General features: G+C 38.2%; 1 protein-coding gene across 2 annotated transcripts in view; it reads left to right on the top strand.

Moving 5' to 3' along the window:
• The window catches only part of FBXW7 (F-box and WD repeat domain containing 7), a 177,420-nt gene that overhangs the window by 144,586 nt on the left and 15,491 nt on the right, over window positions 1–17,343 (top strand). For both annotated transcript variants that reach the window (XM_036382108.2, XM_036382109.2), the window contains 4 exons: window positions 2,208–2,290; window positions 5,364–5,505; window positions 12,623–12,757; window positions 17,065–17,188. In XM_036382108.2, coding sequence (XP_036238001.1) covers window positions 2,208–2,290; window positions 5,364–5,505; window positions 12,623–12,757; window positions 17,065–17,188 — 484 coding nt within the window. The remainder of the gene's footprint in view (window positions 1–2,207; window positions 2,291–5,363; window positions 5,506–12,622; window positions 12,758–17,064; window positions 17,189–17,343) is intronic.

Below are 17,343 nucleotides of genomic sequence, written 5' to 3'. Positions count from 1 at the left end.
ATTAAATTTTTTTATATGCTGCAGTCTCGGTTAGTTTGATAAATAAACGTTGTCTGAAGGAGTTGTGTTTTCCTAGCGACAAATTAAATGTTTAGAGGGATGTTTGCTCGACGGTTTCTGTGTTTTGGTTACACGGAGACCTTACATGTCTGAATCTTGTCACTAGACCTCTCTGCTGTAAGAAAGTTTTATCTTCTTCATATGATAAACGGCATTTTTGGCCGTCTATTTACTTAGCACCTTCTGAGATACTGGAAGTCAGTCTGCGTGGTGGCCCCCATGTGAAAGTTGCCTAAAATGTCTGAAAAAAACCCAGCCAAAAGAAACAGGTGAAATCGTTATTAGGCAACATAATGCATGTTGTTTTCTTCACTAACGCAAAAGAATAAATCACCAGAGCTGAGTATTCTGCTGTAGGCTTTCTACTTTTTATTTTTAAGATGTGCTTTTGCAAAACTGCATCTCCCTCTTGTGAGAAGCAGAAGAGGAATACGATGATGATAATGTCTCAGAAAGGCAAGCTGGAAATAAAAATTTTTCTTGAAGAGGAAAAATCCTTTCTGAAAAGTCTATCATCAAATACTGAAATTCGTTCTCAAACAGCTTACTTACGCTTCCGGTAATTCTGATGGCTCACCCGCCTAGCACAGCAATAAAAGATGGGATCCATTATTTTTCAGTGAGCCTTGCAACTGGTTTTCTTGGGGGGAGCAAGGGGGGGCTGCCCCTCCTGGGGTGTGGGGAAGCAGCGAGGGTGAGGCTGGTGATTCGGCAGCATGCAGGCAGTTCTGGCTCAGTGCTCGTCTGGTGAAATGCCGTGGAGTGTCCCATGTGAGACATGGGCAAGAAAACACAGCTACAAGGCAAGCTCTTCTGCTTGTGTTGTAGCTGTTCCCATAAAAACCACCCTTAGCTTTCCTGTGTAAGCACTTATGAAGCAGAACATGAGATCTTTGGTGACCGTTTTAGGTAAAGCCATAAGGGTATTTTAAAAGTATAAATAATCAAAATCACAAAAAAAGTATATGGACCATAAGCTTTAGAGAATCCTGTTGGGTTTGGTGTGTTTTGTTTTAGGTAGCTAGACTGATACAATAAATGGTTAAATAACTGTGTTATAATACAACATTAAAAAAGATCAAATCAGCTGTGTATGAAAGATGCCAACTTTTAAACTGTATCTTAAACATGAATTTTGAAAAAAAGGAAGGAAATGGTTACACTAAAGTCAAAATGTAATACTAGTAGTTTATGTATTTTGCAGCTCACAGTTGTAAACAGCAGTAAACATTTTTCAGCTGGCTAAACTGTTGTGGTGTATCACATCTCAAAAAAAAAAAAAAAGGAAAACCAGCAAAAACTCAGAAGTTGCATTTGGCACACGTATGTCTCATTTAGTCCAAAAGTCTGTGGTTAAAGATTACCCAAATATGTAGAAAGTAATCTCTATTTGTCTGCCTAGATAAATATGGCTTTCATTGGTTTCCATCTCTTTGGTAATTTTTGCAGTCTGGCTTCCCCTTTTAGCAGCTGCCCTGTTCATTATTTGGTTTTGATCATATCTAATTGCGGGTGACATTCGAGACTAGGGTGTAGCATTTTTTATCCTTACCCTTCTTGGAAAAATACTGGTTAATCTGTCACTCAGTTTTACTGCAATTTTAGAAATGTTTTCAATGTACTGCTTTAAGATAAAAGTATAGACAAAAGATACAGTAATTTTTTATATATTTTTAGACCCTGAAATAAATATGCTTTATAATGCGGATAGGCTACCTAAAATTTAACCATTTCAATGAGAGACTAAGCAATGAACCTGAATTCAAAGAATCCATGGCTTTGGTTTAGTTCCTTCCCTCCTCTCCTGGGAGGACAGAAAGAGAACGGTTTAGTGAATAAACCAACATAAAATAAATTAACACAGTTCAACACACTTTGCACAGTTTGGGAATTAAAATAATGTAATTCCAATAGATTTTGGACCCTAAAAGAGCTATAATATATACATGTACCCTCTAAAACATATATCAAATATTGTTGAATTCAGAAAATAAAATACTGCTTTAAGTGATTTTATGAGTGTCAACTTTTTGAAATTTGGTATAAAAGTAGAAGGTAAAAATGTGTTAATTTTACAGAAGTACACTTAACTAAGGTTGATTGTGTAACTAAATCCATGTTGTTACTCTTTTTCCCTCACCTTGCAGATGAAGAGAAAGTTGGACCATGGCTCCGAGGTCCGTTCTTTCTCTCTGGGAAAGAAACCCTGCAAAGTCTCAGAATACACAAGGTAATTAAATGCAATGACAGATCACTGGATCCTGATTCCTGCATATATCCTGTCTTTCCAATTGCTGAGCCTGATTAATTAAGCTCCTCTTAATGTTAAAACACTGTAAAGCAAAGAAGAGGTGGTATCAGCATTTGTATATTGCTTTGCTAATTTAAATTACGTGAACTAAAGATGAGTTTTAATGAAGTAGCCAGACTTGCATTTCTTCAGTTGGGGTTTGTGTTTCATTCTAAATATAGCATGCCCATTTACTTAAGAGACTTTTTGAGGGCTAGAGCATTCTTGGGAATAAAGTCAAACAGATTTTAAAAAGGGACATAACGATAAACCCTAAGACTATTAAAATTGTGATCAAATGTATCACTTTGCTATGGTAACAGGAGTGAGAGAATGGAAATTCATGTAGGCAGAGCAGACCATCTGATCTTAACAGGAACACACATGTATTTGCTATCCACAATGTGAAAGTATTAGGAGCTCTGCTCTGCTTCTTTGCTGCTGCTGTGTGGTGCCAGGAAGCACAAATCCCTGCTACTGTTCCCACCAGGTGGTTAGGAGTGCTGGTGGGGTAAAGCACTCCTAACCATGAGCAGCAGTGCAGGGCTGTGGAATGCACGCCTTACAACTGCATTCTTACTATGTAGTTGCCATAACAATTGTGCTTGGATGTCACACTGCTTCCCATCCTGTTTGAATTTAGAGTATTTTGTGTTTTTTCCCCACTATAAGCATCGTCCCTCCCGTGAGCCTCCCAAGGCTCTCTGGAAATGGCACTTCTTTTAAATGCACTACAGTAGTGTTCAGTCACTGATGGCTCTTGCAAATAGTTTATATTTATTTATCTTCCTTTAAGAGGTTTATCAGGTGATGAGTGAAAACTTAGGCAGCAGGTCCTAGGGTTGCTTTTCAGATGTGTGAATGCTGCAGCAGAGTAAAGGAGGTGATGTGCTGTTGCTGAGAGGCACTTGTTGCAGCTTCCACATCCTCCCAGGCCTGCAGGTGGTGTCTTCTGATTTCTGAGTCAGTCTAATGGAAGGACTCTCTTGTTGGCCACCATTTCTTAGGTTGACACACTGGGAGTTCTCTGCACTCCCAGAAGAGTAAACAGTTCAGCATTAAAGAAAAGCGCATTTTTGTCAAGTGTGTCTGTCAGGTTCAGAGGATCTGCTGGACTTGTCCAGTTTCCACAGAGACCTGACTCATTGTTTTCAGGGGGATGAAAACCTAGAGGAAAAATGAAGCATGAACAAGTGTCTTCTGGTTTCATCTGAGGTCAAAGGAAAGAAACTTTTAAATCGTGTTTTGAATAACTGTTTTTGACTGAGAACCAGTTTACAGCAGAAGAAAGTAAAGTGTAACAGTTCTACTGGGGCAAGTTCAAGGCTACAATGTTGCTCCAAACCAATAAAAACTAATTTCAAGTGCCTTATTTTGGACCTTGAGTGATAGGCCTTGTGCTGATCTCTATGCTGGTCATTAGAATGACTAAGCTGTAAAATCACATTTTTATTTTAAAAATACTTTTAACTGACATTACTTGGATTTTGAGTAGCTATTGGCATAAAAGAATCCTTAAGTAACATTTGATCCTCCTCTCTTAAACTCTTTGATTTGGTTTTATCTAAATAATATAAAACTGCAAATGATGCAGTTCTTGTGCCTACTTGTTTCCATTTTCCCTAGGATCAGGGACTCTAAAATTGACCAGCTGATGAACTTTGTTTGCATATAACAGGTAAAGTCAGTAAACAGATGCCATTAGGAGGATCCTTCATCTCTGAAACAGTATTTTCATACCAGCTTCTGTTTCTGTTATTACTCAGCAAAATGAACAGTTAAAAATAGGCCTGCTCAAACCAATCTTTACTTTTCTTGACCAGTTTGGGTAAATGTTAGGACATGCTATGATTGTCCTTCAGAATAAGGAAGAGTAGAGTGAAATATTTGTAGAGCATAATGAGGTAAATATTAAAATGAACTTGCCTTGCATCATTTAAAGCTATTGCTGTAGCCACTGAAAAATCTGTAAACCCTCAAAGCTTATGCCTACTAAAAAGTTTGGTTTATCCTACAAAAAAACAGAGGGTTTTTTGGAGTCTCACACTATATTTAAGTGTTCATGTTTGTGCAAATAATACTGGGGTTCCATATTTCCTGCTAGGGAATACAGCTTTGATATTCTATGAATGAAGTACTTTACATTATATGTAAAAAACAAAACAAAACCAAAAGAAAAACCAATCCTGAAAATGAAAAAAACAACCAAACAAAAAAACCCCAAACCAGAAAACACAGTCAGCTGTGTTTCTTTAGACTCCCACAATAGTAGCTTAATCCCAGCTCTTTTAAAAGTTCCATTCCATACGAATGAACTGGTTTTTAGCATGTCAGAGTGAAAAAAATCAAACTGTGATTCAGAGAGCACCTTTGGCTCCTTTTCCCTTTTCACTTCACACCCCCCCCTTTAGTTCCTGTGTCATTCCATCAACACACAAACTTTAAAAGACCATATAGAGTATTTCAAAGTCCAATTCCAGACCACTAAGCCACTAGAACTGCTTGATATTACTATCTCTTTGTCAACAAAATATATTAAAACCTAAAAATAGATTTTTTTTTACCCTTTCTGTTTGGAGATGAAGCAGCACTAGCACATTTCACATACAGGTGGAAGTCTGAGATCTGGCTTCCTACATCCCATGTCAGAAGGTAGTAGTGTAGCCCAGAAGGAAAGGAAATACTCTGGCAAGGAAAGGAATGTGTAAACCTGTATCTTTACACACAACTTGCTGGGCAGTTAACAGAGTGATAATTTTTCAGCCTTGAAATGTGATCCTTATTTCTCCCCTAGTTGGAGGGCTAGCACTGCAGTGGTAGAAGCAGGCAGATTTATCCAATTGAGGGACTGACCTCTTGAGTGACCAGCTGAACAATTCTTCATGCTAATGCTTTTGCTTGAAGCTAAAGAGTTTAAATAATAGTTGCAAATTATATACTAGATTTTTTTTGCTCTCTTGTGAATTTTCCGTGATGTTTTACCTATGGCTGTCACTTTTTGTTTGTGTGGCAGTACCACAGGGCTGGTGCCATGTTCCGCCACGCCGACGACGTTTGGGGACCTGCGGGCAGCCAACGGCCAGGGGCAGCAGCGGCGCCGCATCACATCCGTGCAGCCACCCTCCGGCCTCCAGGAATGGCTGAAGATGTTCCAGGTAACTGTGCTTGCAGAAATGAGCATCTGAAGCAACTCTGCCTCCATGGTTCGTGTTAGGGAGCGCTTCAGTGGAGTTGGTCCTCCATGTACATCCCAGAATGTCTCTGCCATTGATTTCGTGTTCTCTTGCAATAACAAATGGGCATCAGCTTTAAGGAATACTTGTTCTCTGTTTCAGCAGAAAATAACAGCTTTAACTGGTTTCTTAATAATACAATCCTTCCTGTTTAATGCTTTCACATCTTCTGCAAAGTCTGTCTGATGTGTAAGGGCTAACTACATGGCCTCAAGCCATTTTTGCTTGAGACTAGTAAGCTCTGGTGCATGGTTTGCTTCAGTGCAGTTGCAGCTCTAGATTCGTCACAAGTCTAGTGTCTTCTAAGAATAGAAAGAAAAGTTTATCAATAATAGATTAAAAGGAAACTCAATGTATATTTTTACTGATCTCTATGTACTGAACATGTCAGCCAGAACATGTGTACACAGCTGAAGGAAGAGGTTTTGCGTATCTTTTAAAATGCCTTTAGCAATGCCTAAAAATTACTTATCTGGATAAAGAAAAGATGTGAAGGACAATGCTATGAACTGCTTGCATAGGTTGAAACTAAAATGCGCCTGGATACCAGTCAGGGAGCACCTGAGACAATTTTGTATATGGTAATACAAGCAAAGTTTGGGGCAAGCTTCTCCTTCTGGTCCACAGCCTGTACCATGGAGATCTTAACATTTTGCTCTGTGTTTTTAAGAACCAGGGATAAGTCTTAGTCATTCATTTGAAAAATGGAAATATTATGTCTTCCTATCTTGATTAATAAACCATTCCTTCTAAAAGCATTTTCAAAAGGAGCAACTAACAAATACAGGCATTGTTTCAATTACTGTAACAGGCAAAGATAAAAGAACAATATTGTAGATACAGGTATCTATCATACAATTTTGCAGGCAGAAATGTGCTTTGGCTTGATTCATACTGCCACATAATACCATTGATCTCAATCACTGTCAGTTCTGAACGTTAAAATAATAATGTAGAACCTCTTTCCTCTTTATTTTTACACATTTATGATCTGCTTAAACCAGTGGAAGCTTGAAATTAGGATTCTTGTACACATCATTCAATTTCTTAAAAATATTCACATTTAATTACTGTGGTGTATCTTTTTGAGACTGTTCATAGAAATATGTCTTTTTAACCCCTAAGAATCATATTTGAATGGTACTACGTATATTTATATGGTAATGTAATACTACATTGTATTTTAACATTTTGTAATGTTAGAACATTTGTACTAACAAAAGCTATTTTGTTACAATATGTAACCTACATCAATGTATGATTGATAGTTAGTGACAGTTACATATTTTTGAAAAAGATCATGAAAGAGGTTGAAGTGTTTGAGAGTGGTGCAGACACCCATGACAGTAAGAGCAACGCTATTGGCTGTTTGGTTAGGATGAGTAGTCTGTAAGCCCATGAAAATTTTGCCTATGTAGACAAATGTGTACAGTGTGTAATGTAGAAAACATGTTTTAATACATATATATTTAGATACTTTAAACTTGTCAGAATACTTAGTTGCAGTACTAAGTGCCTAAACGCTGATCTATACTATTGAGAGAGCAGGAGAGGCCTCTCTCCTAACTGGAGATCATTGAGCAGCACTTATTGATCATGTCTGTCACTGGTAGTTTTTATTGCATTCACAAAAGGGAGTCCCTTACTTTTGAAGAAAAGCTTTCAGAGTCATGTAGCTCTATCTCAGTGTTACATCTGCTTGCCTCCTCATTTTCTATGCACTTATTTTTCACATGAGTTTCATGAAAGAGGCAAGTCTTACACAGCCAAATGATAAAAGCATATTCATAGGGGAGGTAGCTCTGCCCAAAGGGCAGGATTAAATGGCACATGCAGCATCATTCTTGAAATACAAAGTTTTTCCTGTAGAGAAACAGGAATGAGAGAGCTTTCTTCGTGTACTGTGTACTTGCTAGTCCACCTTAATACCTCTCTCATTTAATATGAAAATATAATTCCAATTAATTTTAAAGCTAAATTTCTAGAGGCATGTTAGGGGGACATATGTACTGTTTCAGGTAAAACTGTTCTTTGGCATAGAAGCTGGCAGTGACCAGTGATACTTAGCTATTTTGAGGACTCTCACCTGTATGTTGGCCTTCCATCCGTCTCCTGATGAAATCAAGACCACTTTGCAAATATTAAGAAAACTTAAGATGGTCTAAGGTTTTTTTAAAAATTTACTTTTTATATGTATTTTCTGTTGTTATGTTTTATAATTGATCTAAGCCTTTTGGTTTTAAAGTAGTGAAATAATGCAGGAGGGAGAAACAGTTGTATAGTTGCACTTTCTCTTTAAAAATAAAGTTGTATATGGATTTCAGTGAAGTCTGGAGAGAAGAATAGAAAGGCATTTTATTAGATTCAAGCCAGTTAATTTCTTGAAGGTCTATTTATTTTTTCTGGTTTGCAGTGGCTCTTGACTTCAGGTCTTTTTAAAATCCACTTTAAGAGTTTTTAAAACCCAGTGCCCAAGTTTGTCTTTACCAAATTTCTTCCTTTACAAGAAATTTTAAATCACCAAATTGCTTGGCATAAGGAAAAAAAAGTCAGGTGGATGCTAAGTTCAGTCAGATGTGGTATTTGCTTTAAAAATTATTAAGCTCTCCATTCTTCCTACTTCATATACTTAGGGTTCTGGGTTTTTTTATTTAAGTAATTTATTTTAAGATGGCATTTTCATGGAAAATTGATTTTGAAAAGTTGTTCCATACACACCAATATAGGCAATCACTTCAAATAACTACTTGATTATTCAAATGAATGCTATTGTTTTACCTACAACTCGAAGCATTCTTTTTCACAGCAGTTTAGATAGTGTCCAGAATGCTTTTGCCATATCTGGCATTTTTTACATAAATAGTTGGCTTAGTCACCTAAACTCCAATTGCTTACCATTCTCCCTTCCAAAGATGCTCAGGAATGAATACATGTACAACTGAATAGTCCACCTCCTCTGTGAAGCAGGCATAAAGATTGTACCGTGGCCAGCATTGCAGCGCTTTCTGCTCTGTGCCTTGTGGTGGGACGAGTCAAGGGTTGGGGTTTCTGTGCAGCCCCTGCATGCAGCTCTGGAGAGATCTGCACTGCAGCTTCCCACCCCTCCTGGCTGCATCACCATTCCTGCTTTGTTCCAGAGCAGTCCTGCAGACTTACAGCAGGTCCCCTGCCCATCTCTTTGGTTTGGCTCTCATGGCAGTTTTGTTACATACAAGTTCAGCTGCTTTCAGAGAAAACTCTACGTTATCCAACATCTGGAAGGGTTGTGGAGTCTGAGCCAGTCGCAGCTCCTCTAGACAAGGTCCACCATGTGTGCTGCAAATGTTCAGTCCAGGGGACCAGGCTGGGGACTGGGACTCTGATATGGGTTAATGAGGGGACTTCAGCACCAGCTGCTCCTGAGTCCCTCCTGGTGTGACAAACTACTTGCTGTACAGCTCTACAGCTGTAGATGGTGTTTCTTTCAGTGCTTATGTGCTATTTTTATCCAGACTAAGGTACCCTCGGGGTGTGGGATGGCAGGGTTTTGGATAACTGATCCAAGAGCTGGACAGAAGCAGACTCCAAGAAGAGCCCTTCTGCAGGTCTCAGTAATGACAGACCTCCATTAACAGTCTTTAGTAATGGAGAACAGCACCCTGAAGTTAAACTCTTTAAAATAGATTGTCCTTAATATACCTATTATAGCAAAAGGATATAATTGCTACAAGCTGTAATTGTACAAATTGAAGGTAGCAGATGAGAGCTGAGCAATAGAAGAGTGCAGGTCATGAAAGAGGAGAGGTGCAGAAACAGATGATGATAAAAAAACAGGTGACAGGTCAGACAGAAGGTGTGAGGTGGAAGTTGTAGAAGCAGCAAAGATGTTGTTTATATTGATTGTAAGAAAGGGAAGACATTTACCCAGAGTAGTGCAGGGGGAAAAGAAGGGATAGTTTTCAGTTAGGTAGTGCCATTGTTACAGCAGCTGCTTTACTGGATGAGGAAAGGCTGGTATGAACAGCCAAAAGGCTTTGGCTGACAAATCAACACCTTCCCGAGGAAATGATAGCAAAGAGGAGATATGTTTCTTTAGGATTCTGAAATCATTCAAAGAGCAGTATCAGTGGGCCCTGCTGGCTTCCCAAGGGCTGTGTTAATGAATCCTGGAGTTATCTTTTCCAAGGGAACCCTGCTCATAATAAAAACTTTAGTTCAATTTTACATTAAAATTAAATTTCAGTTTTGAAGACAAGGAAAGCAAAGGAAGACAATTAAGCAAAAGTATTTTAAAGATAAAGTGTATTCTTTACAAGGGCCTTCAATTTGAAGGGGAATTGCCTGGTAGAAATTGAAGGTGTCTGGTCACGATGCAACCTGTCTCAAAAGTCTCTCGTCTTCTACAAAGTTTGAAACTTTGCAAACTGGCACACAGTTACTTTTTCTTTTTGTTTTGCAACGTTTGTTTACTGTTGTTTCTCATCAAAGCCACAGTTACTCCTTTTCCCTTCTGCCTGATGAGCTACATGCAATTTTCTTGCAAGTGGATCAAGCTACAGGGCCCAGAAACAGAATTTACTAGTCTTGTCTTCATTAATGCAAACAGTTGTGTTCATCTGGCAAGGCTTCCTCCCAATTTTTCATGCCAGACATTTCCCTCAGAGACCTCTCACCAACTGTAGCTGGAGGTTTGTTTGCTTAAGTGAAAGACTGAGGGGACAATGTCCTAGAGACAACGTTTTGTAGCAGTTGATTACTTAAGAAGATCCGTAGGAAGCTGTCTGTACCCATCCCCTAATGATGACAGACAGATAAAAGAGGGTTCTGCTTTTAGTCATTAGCAACTCTTTCTCATTCTGGAATCTTTTCCCTTTTCTGTCCAGATCTGTATTAAGTTTTAAAAACCAACTAAGTGTAAGAGAGTTACAGATTAAGATAGCATACAGTGACATTATTGATTAATAACATGTTGGTAACTGCTAGCAACATTTGCCACAGCAGCAAACAATGCTCTTCAGGTAGAGTTGTTCTAATTTAGTACATGTAGCTGCTTATAAATTAAGAGTAGACTGACCTTGGAAATTTATATTATAAGGAAGTAGCACCAGTATTGCTTTCCCTCTTTTTAATTCTCCTAAATTCAAACACGGCTGACAGATGACATTAAAGACTGCAAACGTTTGTACCTAACACCAGCTAAGCTGTGGGTTAATGAAACAAACAGCAGTTGGAAAATTGGTGAGATAAACAGTACTTCAGTGCATGATTTATGGAGAACTGCTCTGTGATGCAAATGTTTCTATTGAAAGAAATTTATAATAAAAGCTGTTTACAAGAGCACTGCTGCAAGTTTGGCTGAGACAGTCTGGTTTCTTTGTAATATTCTGAGGTATTGGGTATCGGACATGGAAACCCTCATCTCCCGTGGTGATACTGCATACACACAGGTGGATGGGAAATGTTTTCTTGCCAGCTTAAACCATTTTACCAATTGCCCACAATGTGTGGAAAGGCTCAGGTCAGGAACTTCCTCCTCCATTAGGGTAGGCTGTCCAGTAGCTGGCACACATTTGCTGCAGGCAGGGGCATGGCAGTGGGGTGAGGCAGCTGCAGTCCCAGAGTGCTCTCTCCGTAACTGAGCCACCTCCACTGCCCTGAGGCACTTGGGTCACTTGGAAGTCCCCATGGCCATGGTTTGGGTAAATTATACTTCTACTGACATTTCAAGTATTTTGATGTTTTAATTAGGGAGAAATGATGCAATGCTGTGATCTTTTTATGTTGAGTAAAGCTGGGTATTTATCTGCTTTACATTCACTTTGAGAAATTCCACCTTCTTCTTCATTTGCCTCATTGTTCTGGTAGAAACTGCACAGTACGCTAACATTGTAGTATGGTGGAGACCAGAGTGAATTTTCAGAGTCAAATCCAAATTTAGAGCATAAGTAGTAAAGACCTGAGATACATGGCAGACTAATACAGAAATCTAAATTGTAAGGTATCTTGCCCTCTTTTTTTAAGTTTGAGTTAGCCTCTTATGGTAACTGTAATATCATTTGTATGTGCTAATTTACTTGTAAATGTCATTCTAGAAGACATTTGAGAAGAGGAATATGAATCTGCTCTCAAAAACTGTGATGTCTCATTTTCTCTCTAAGGTTTTATTTGTGCTCTAATTCTGTTGCTAAATAGCTAGCAGTAGCTGTTGTTTTTTTCTGTAAAGTTTTTTTTCTTTAAATTGTTTTCATATAATGAATCAAAGCTCTTTGATGAGCACAAATGAGTTTAAGACATGATTTTTAGATCCTCAGTATATTAAGTTACAATTTTTTTTTCCTACAAATGATGCTACTAATCTGCTATGCTCCCAATTGAGTGCCTTATTAAAATCTTCAAATTTTATAGCACCCATTAGTAAAAATGTGGAGTAAGAAAATTACCAATCAAAATTCCCTGTTTATTCAAGTGTAAGTTGATACTTACAAAATATGCATTGGTTTATAGCCAAGATTCTGAAATTACAGCATTGTCACTTAGGGACACACTGTAGTAACAATCAGAGAGTAAGCTAATGTACTTTTCAAGAAAGTTTTTTACTTTCCTTTCCTCTTATTTCAAGATTTTGGTCTACCAGATGAAACATGAAGATTAAAAGCTCTCATCTCACTTGAATGCACAATAGAGAAAGGGTGTTCATTCTATTGCAACCCCTCCGTTGTCTGTAGCATGTGTGTAGATTTCATCAGCTTCAAAAGAAGCTTAATTAATTCAATTATTATTACTAAATATTATTATCTATTTAATTGCCAATCTGTATGTGCGTATAACAAATCCTTTCTTAGCTTATGAATTAGTGTAGTAATTTTGAATATTTTGTGTTGATTAACTCCTCATTTTTGTGTCATTAGCATGAGCATTTATCTCCTGGCTTTTTATATGCTTGTATATAGTTCAGTGAGGAAACTTAATTTGCCTTGTTGGCACAGCAGTGGCACTTATTGGTATAAACCAAGCCAGTTTGTTAAACTAAGCTCACTCTTTGTTTCTTCTTCCCTTGCAGAGCTGGAGCGGACCAGAGAAGTTGCTTGCTTTAGATGAACTCATTGATAGTTGTGAACCAACACAAGTAAAACACATGATGCAAGTGATAGAGCCCCAGTTTCAAAGAGACTTCATTTCCTTGCTCCCAAAAGAGGTGAGAATTATGGGGTAATATTGCATTCTCAAGTGCCTGGGCTGCCGTCTTTAGAAAACTTCTGTGCTGATTTTGCCAATGTAGCGATGTAAACTCATGTTAGAGGTTCACTGTTTGGAACACTGCCATAGCATGTCTACTGTAATTTCAGGTTGACATATCTCTGTCTCTTGATAGCATTTAGATACTTGGAAATACAGATGACCCCTTTAAACAAAATCCCAATAGCTCTAAAAATATCTCTGTATCTTAATTGGGCCAATTGTGCTTTTTTTGGGGAACTAATTCTGTTAGGGCACACACACACACACAGAGATTTCCTCTGGATGTAAGACCTCTCTGCACATTATTCTCTGAGTGTAAGTATTATTTTTAATGCTGTAAGTGGTGAGTGCTTTGTTAATGTTATTTTTAAATTTCTTTTAGAAAAACAGAACCCTAAAATCTCTACCAAATATACAAAAACTACACCCAGAAAAGCACTTCTTACTAAGGATCAAGCCAAACTGTAATTAGCAGACACCTTACAGTAAATCCTTCACTGAAAATCAGATCATGTTGTATCCAGTTAAAGAGAAACTAAGATTTAGATTTTGGTGTGTGTAATTAAGTGCTGTCCACGTAAGAGTAATTTGTGATGTCATCACATCACAATGAGAACATGAGGGTGGATATGCAAGGTTATAAACCCAGTTTGCTGGAGTTATTGAATAAATGTATTTTAGTTGACTTATAAATAGTACTTCTCACCTTGATTGATTTTAGGGAGTTAAGTCTCAATTCCTAACAGTTTGCAAAGCAAGTTCTTTGAAGTTATTCTGGTGTTTGTATTTGTTTGCTATGTTTGACGTGGTTTTATTACCTAAAGACTGTTTCATGTCTCTGTTCTTTGACACTCTTTTCTGACATATATCCTATTTTTGAATACTTGCATGTACAAAACCCTTCTTTCCTTTACTACACTGTCATATCTTCACAAGTCTGGAAGTGTCACAGCCTTCCCTTGCTGGCTGGCATTTGTAAGGGTTGGAATCAATTTATGCAGCAAGTATTAACTTAGTACACAGGACATGAGATTGGTATTTAGAGAAGTAATTCCTGCAGCAGCCTTCTTAGGGAGTGGAAAGGACACTGGGGGAGGAGAAGAGTTCAGCAGCACCCCTGCATGGTTGCCGTATTTCTAGAGAAGCTGTCTGAAGCATCAGAAACAGAGGAAGGCAACAAGAATTTATGTTTTGAAGAGACAGAAGATACTTTGCCACTTCTGCATCTAGTCAGTCTGGAAATTCAACAGAAAATTGATAACAGTAACTCAGAGATCAGTTCTCTTTGCATGATTTTTTGGCAATACTCACTGAAATACAACCAGTGATCTAGTTACACTGTAACTAAAGATCATGTTATAATTTCAGTTTTCACAATTTCTTCACAGAAAAAATACAGTACTTAGCAGTAAAACTTCCTGACTTAGGTTTCTTCCCTCCGCTGTAAACTACTAATGTTTAATTTGTTTATTTTTGATGGGATTCCTGCCTCTTTAAACCAGAATATTGTAATGTGTAGCTTCATGACAGGCTGACTTCACCAGTGAAGTTGGCTTGAATAATTTTTGCTTCCTAACCCCGAGTCACTGTCACCAAAATTACCCGAGTTAAAAAAAGCCATGGAGCTGACTCCACCATCTCCTGTGCTGTTCCCTCAGCCAGATCTCCCCAGCAGGGCTGTCCCCAGCTGCTGAGTGCTGGCTGCAGTGGGGGGTGATACTCTGAGCTGTGGGGGCACGAGTGAGTTGTTGGGGTCAGTAATTCCATGAGGAGGCTTCCCTGGCAAAGGCAGCCCCCTGTGCAAACACGCTCCCTTGGGCTGTCGCTCCACATTAACATCTGTGCTTAGCTGCAGTGCTGTTGGATGCTATGCACTGATCTTATTACCAAACCAGAACAGGAAGATGATGTGGACAGCAGGGTTTTGCTTCAAAACCATTGTCTGCAATGCAAAGGCAATAACTGAAATGTCAAATAACCGTGGAAATGTTTGTTTTCCTCCCGATAAAGCAGCAATCAAACAGTTAATATGAAATAAATACTCTTGGTTTCTTGCTCAGACTTTAGAAATAATTATTCAAATTACTTATGTATGAAAATCAGGTTGAGACACCAATAGATAAAGAGTTCTGCTGAAATCAGTAATAGAAATATTGTTGGTTCTGTGTGTTTAAGTGCAGAAAGAGGCAAGGAACTGCTTGCTATTGGGTGTTATTAACACTTCAACAGAGGGTAGTCGTAAATCCAGTTCAGTCAAAGGTCAGATCTTTGCTACCTGAAATTTTCTTATAACTAGATCCATGAGCTGAGACAAAGGGATGTCATCTTTTATCCACTGCTAATGCTAAAGTCAGCTGTGGGCTGTGTTGACCATTGATGACTGTTTAGATAAATCTAGTCTAAAATAAATGTTACCCATATTTAACCTGGTTTAGACTCGGTTGGCTCATAGGTTTAATTAACACCAGCTTAGCAAATGTCTGTGTTTGTATAGGTAGTTATTTTAAAGTAATATTTAAACAAACTACTGTCAACTGAGGAACATTCGGCAAAAAATGGAAAGGGGCCGTGTCATGTTTGAGTTTTGTCACATGCAGGTCTATGTGATGTGTGTTAGGAAACAGCACTTCTTCAGTAACTTCACATGCCAGGAATGAAGACAGAATGTCTAAAAGGACTAGTATAGTTTTTGCTCCTGTAAGAGAGAGCTTTACAACAGATCCCAAATGCTGACTCCCTGAGTAAGGAGAGAAGAAGGTTCTTCAGGTTTGTAGGCCTGGGGTGCCTACAGGATCTAACACATCATTTAAGGCACAGGTCCCTCTAATGTGGAGTGCTGTGTGCTCCCCATGAGCTGCAGGTGATGACTTGCAAACAAGGTGTGTGTGCAACCAAAATGCAAGTAGTTGCAACGTGCTGAATTTTTATTTCCTGCTCACACTGGCTTGTCTAGATCACTAAATGTTTCTCACAAAATAAAGTGAAAAATCTTCTGAGGTCAACAGCCCGCAGTTATGACTTCCTCAGTAAATTTCAGTCTTTGTTGCTTTGAAGGGCAGATTCTGTTTATATATTTCTATTTATCTATCTAATCTCATAACTTCAGTTAAAAATGAAATTGAACATCCTAAACAAAATAGATGGCAAGCAGAAGTAAAAGTGGGTGATCTAATTTCCTTGACAGCTTCTGCATCCTGTTAATTACTGAGAAAGTCCCCAATGTAAGCATGTTAGTAGTTCTCTGCATTCATGTTTATCAATATTGTTCTTTCTGCAGAGTTTTTAGGGACTCTGTGCATTTCCTGTTACTTTCCTGCATCTTACACTTATTTTCCATGACAAGGGAGTTACATTGTTGCTGTCAAGTAGAAAAGCTGTACTTGGTCATCACACCCTTAATGATACACTCTTTGTGTTTTGGATTGTGATATATATGCCTCTGTTTAAGGCTTCATGGAGAGGTGGAGATTTTGGGGGCTTTATTGTAGTCACTTTATGGCTTAGCTCAGTCTGAGAAGGTCTGAATTTTTCCCAATAAACTTTAGTTTTGTCACATAGAAAAGCTCATCTTCCATTTACTTTCTGGCACTCGTTAGGATTTGCCCTGTGGTTTTGGTAGCAAACTGTACTGAAGTTACATGTCCTGATCCTACTGCATCCAAATCCATAAAGCTCCTTGTAACTCCACCCAGGAGTGTGTTTGAATTCTCATCAGAAAATGAGCAATACCTCCACTGCCTTTCCTATGACTGCAGAGTGGTTTGAGCTCTGGGGAATGTAGCATTTACTTGTTCTGTATTTGGGCTTTCTGAGTGATGTTTTCTCATCACAATGTACATCCCTATCTGCTCACATGGTGAGCACTGTACTTTTTAGTTCAACTCTCAAAATAACTTTTGTTGAAATTGTTAGGTAAAATAACATAGACATAATTACTTTGGTAATTTTTCTAATGATTCAAAGTAATGTGCCTTACATTTTTTAAAAAAATGTAGTAATTATTTCAGCTGACACCTATTTTCTTGCAAATGCAAGAATCATTTTGTGATATGATCTGTAAGGATTTAGTTACTTACGATGATTGTTATATTTTCACATGCCCACAGGAATAAAGTGGAGTCTGTTAAGTTTCAGAGATTGTTTAATAATTTATTGTTCCAATTTTCTGTATTTCAGCCCCTGATGTGTGATAGTAAATGGAGTTATTTCACTTTTCTCTTCAAAAGCAGTACAGAAAATACACTTTCTTCTTATTTTTTACAGCTGGCACTGTATGTGCTGTCATTCCTGGAACCCAGGGACCTTCTGCAGGCAGCCCAGACATGTCGTTACTGGAGAATTCTGGCTGAAGATAATCTTCTCTGGAGAGAGAAATGCAAAGAGGAAGGTAAGGCTGAGCAAAATGATGGATGTAATGGTCAAAGTGTTGCCATCATAAAAAGTGCAGTTCATTTATATAATAAGCTTAAAGTTTTATGAAAGCAATTAGTGTGACTTTAGATTTAGTGCAAGTTATGCTTTAAGCTACATGGTATGTATCTC

This window comes from Molothrus ater, chromosome 4 (assembly GCF_012460135.2).
Source record: "Molothrus ater isolate BHLD 08-10-18 breed brown headed cowbird chromosome 4, BPBGC_Mater_1.1, whole genome shotgun sequence".
In the NCBI taxonomy this organism is placed as follows: Eukaryota; Metazoa; Chordata; class Aves; order Passeriformes; family Icteridae; genus Molothrus; species Molothrus ater.
Note: the sequence above shows the minus strand (reverse complement) of the source record. Positions and strands in the feature narration are given on the sequence as shown.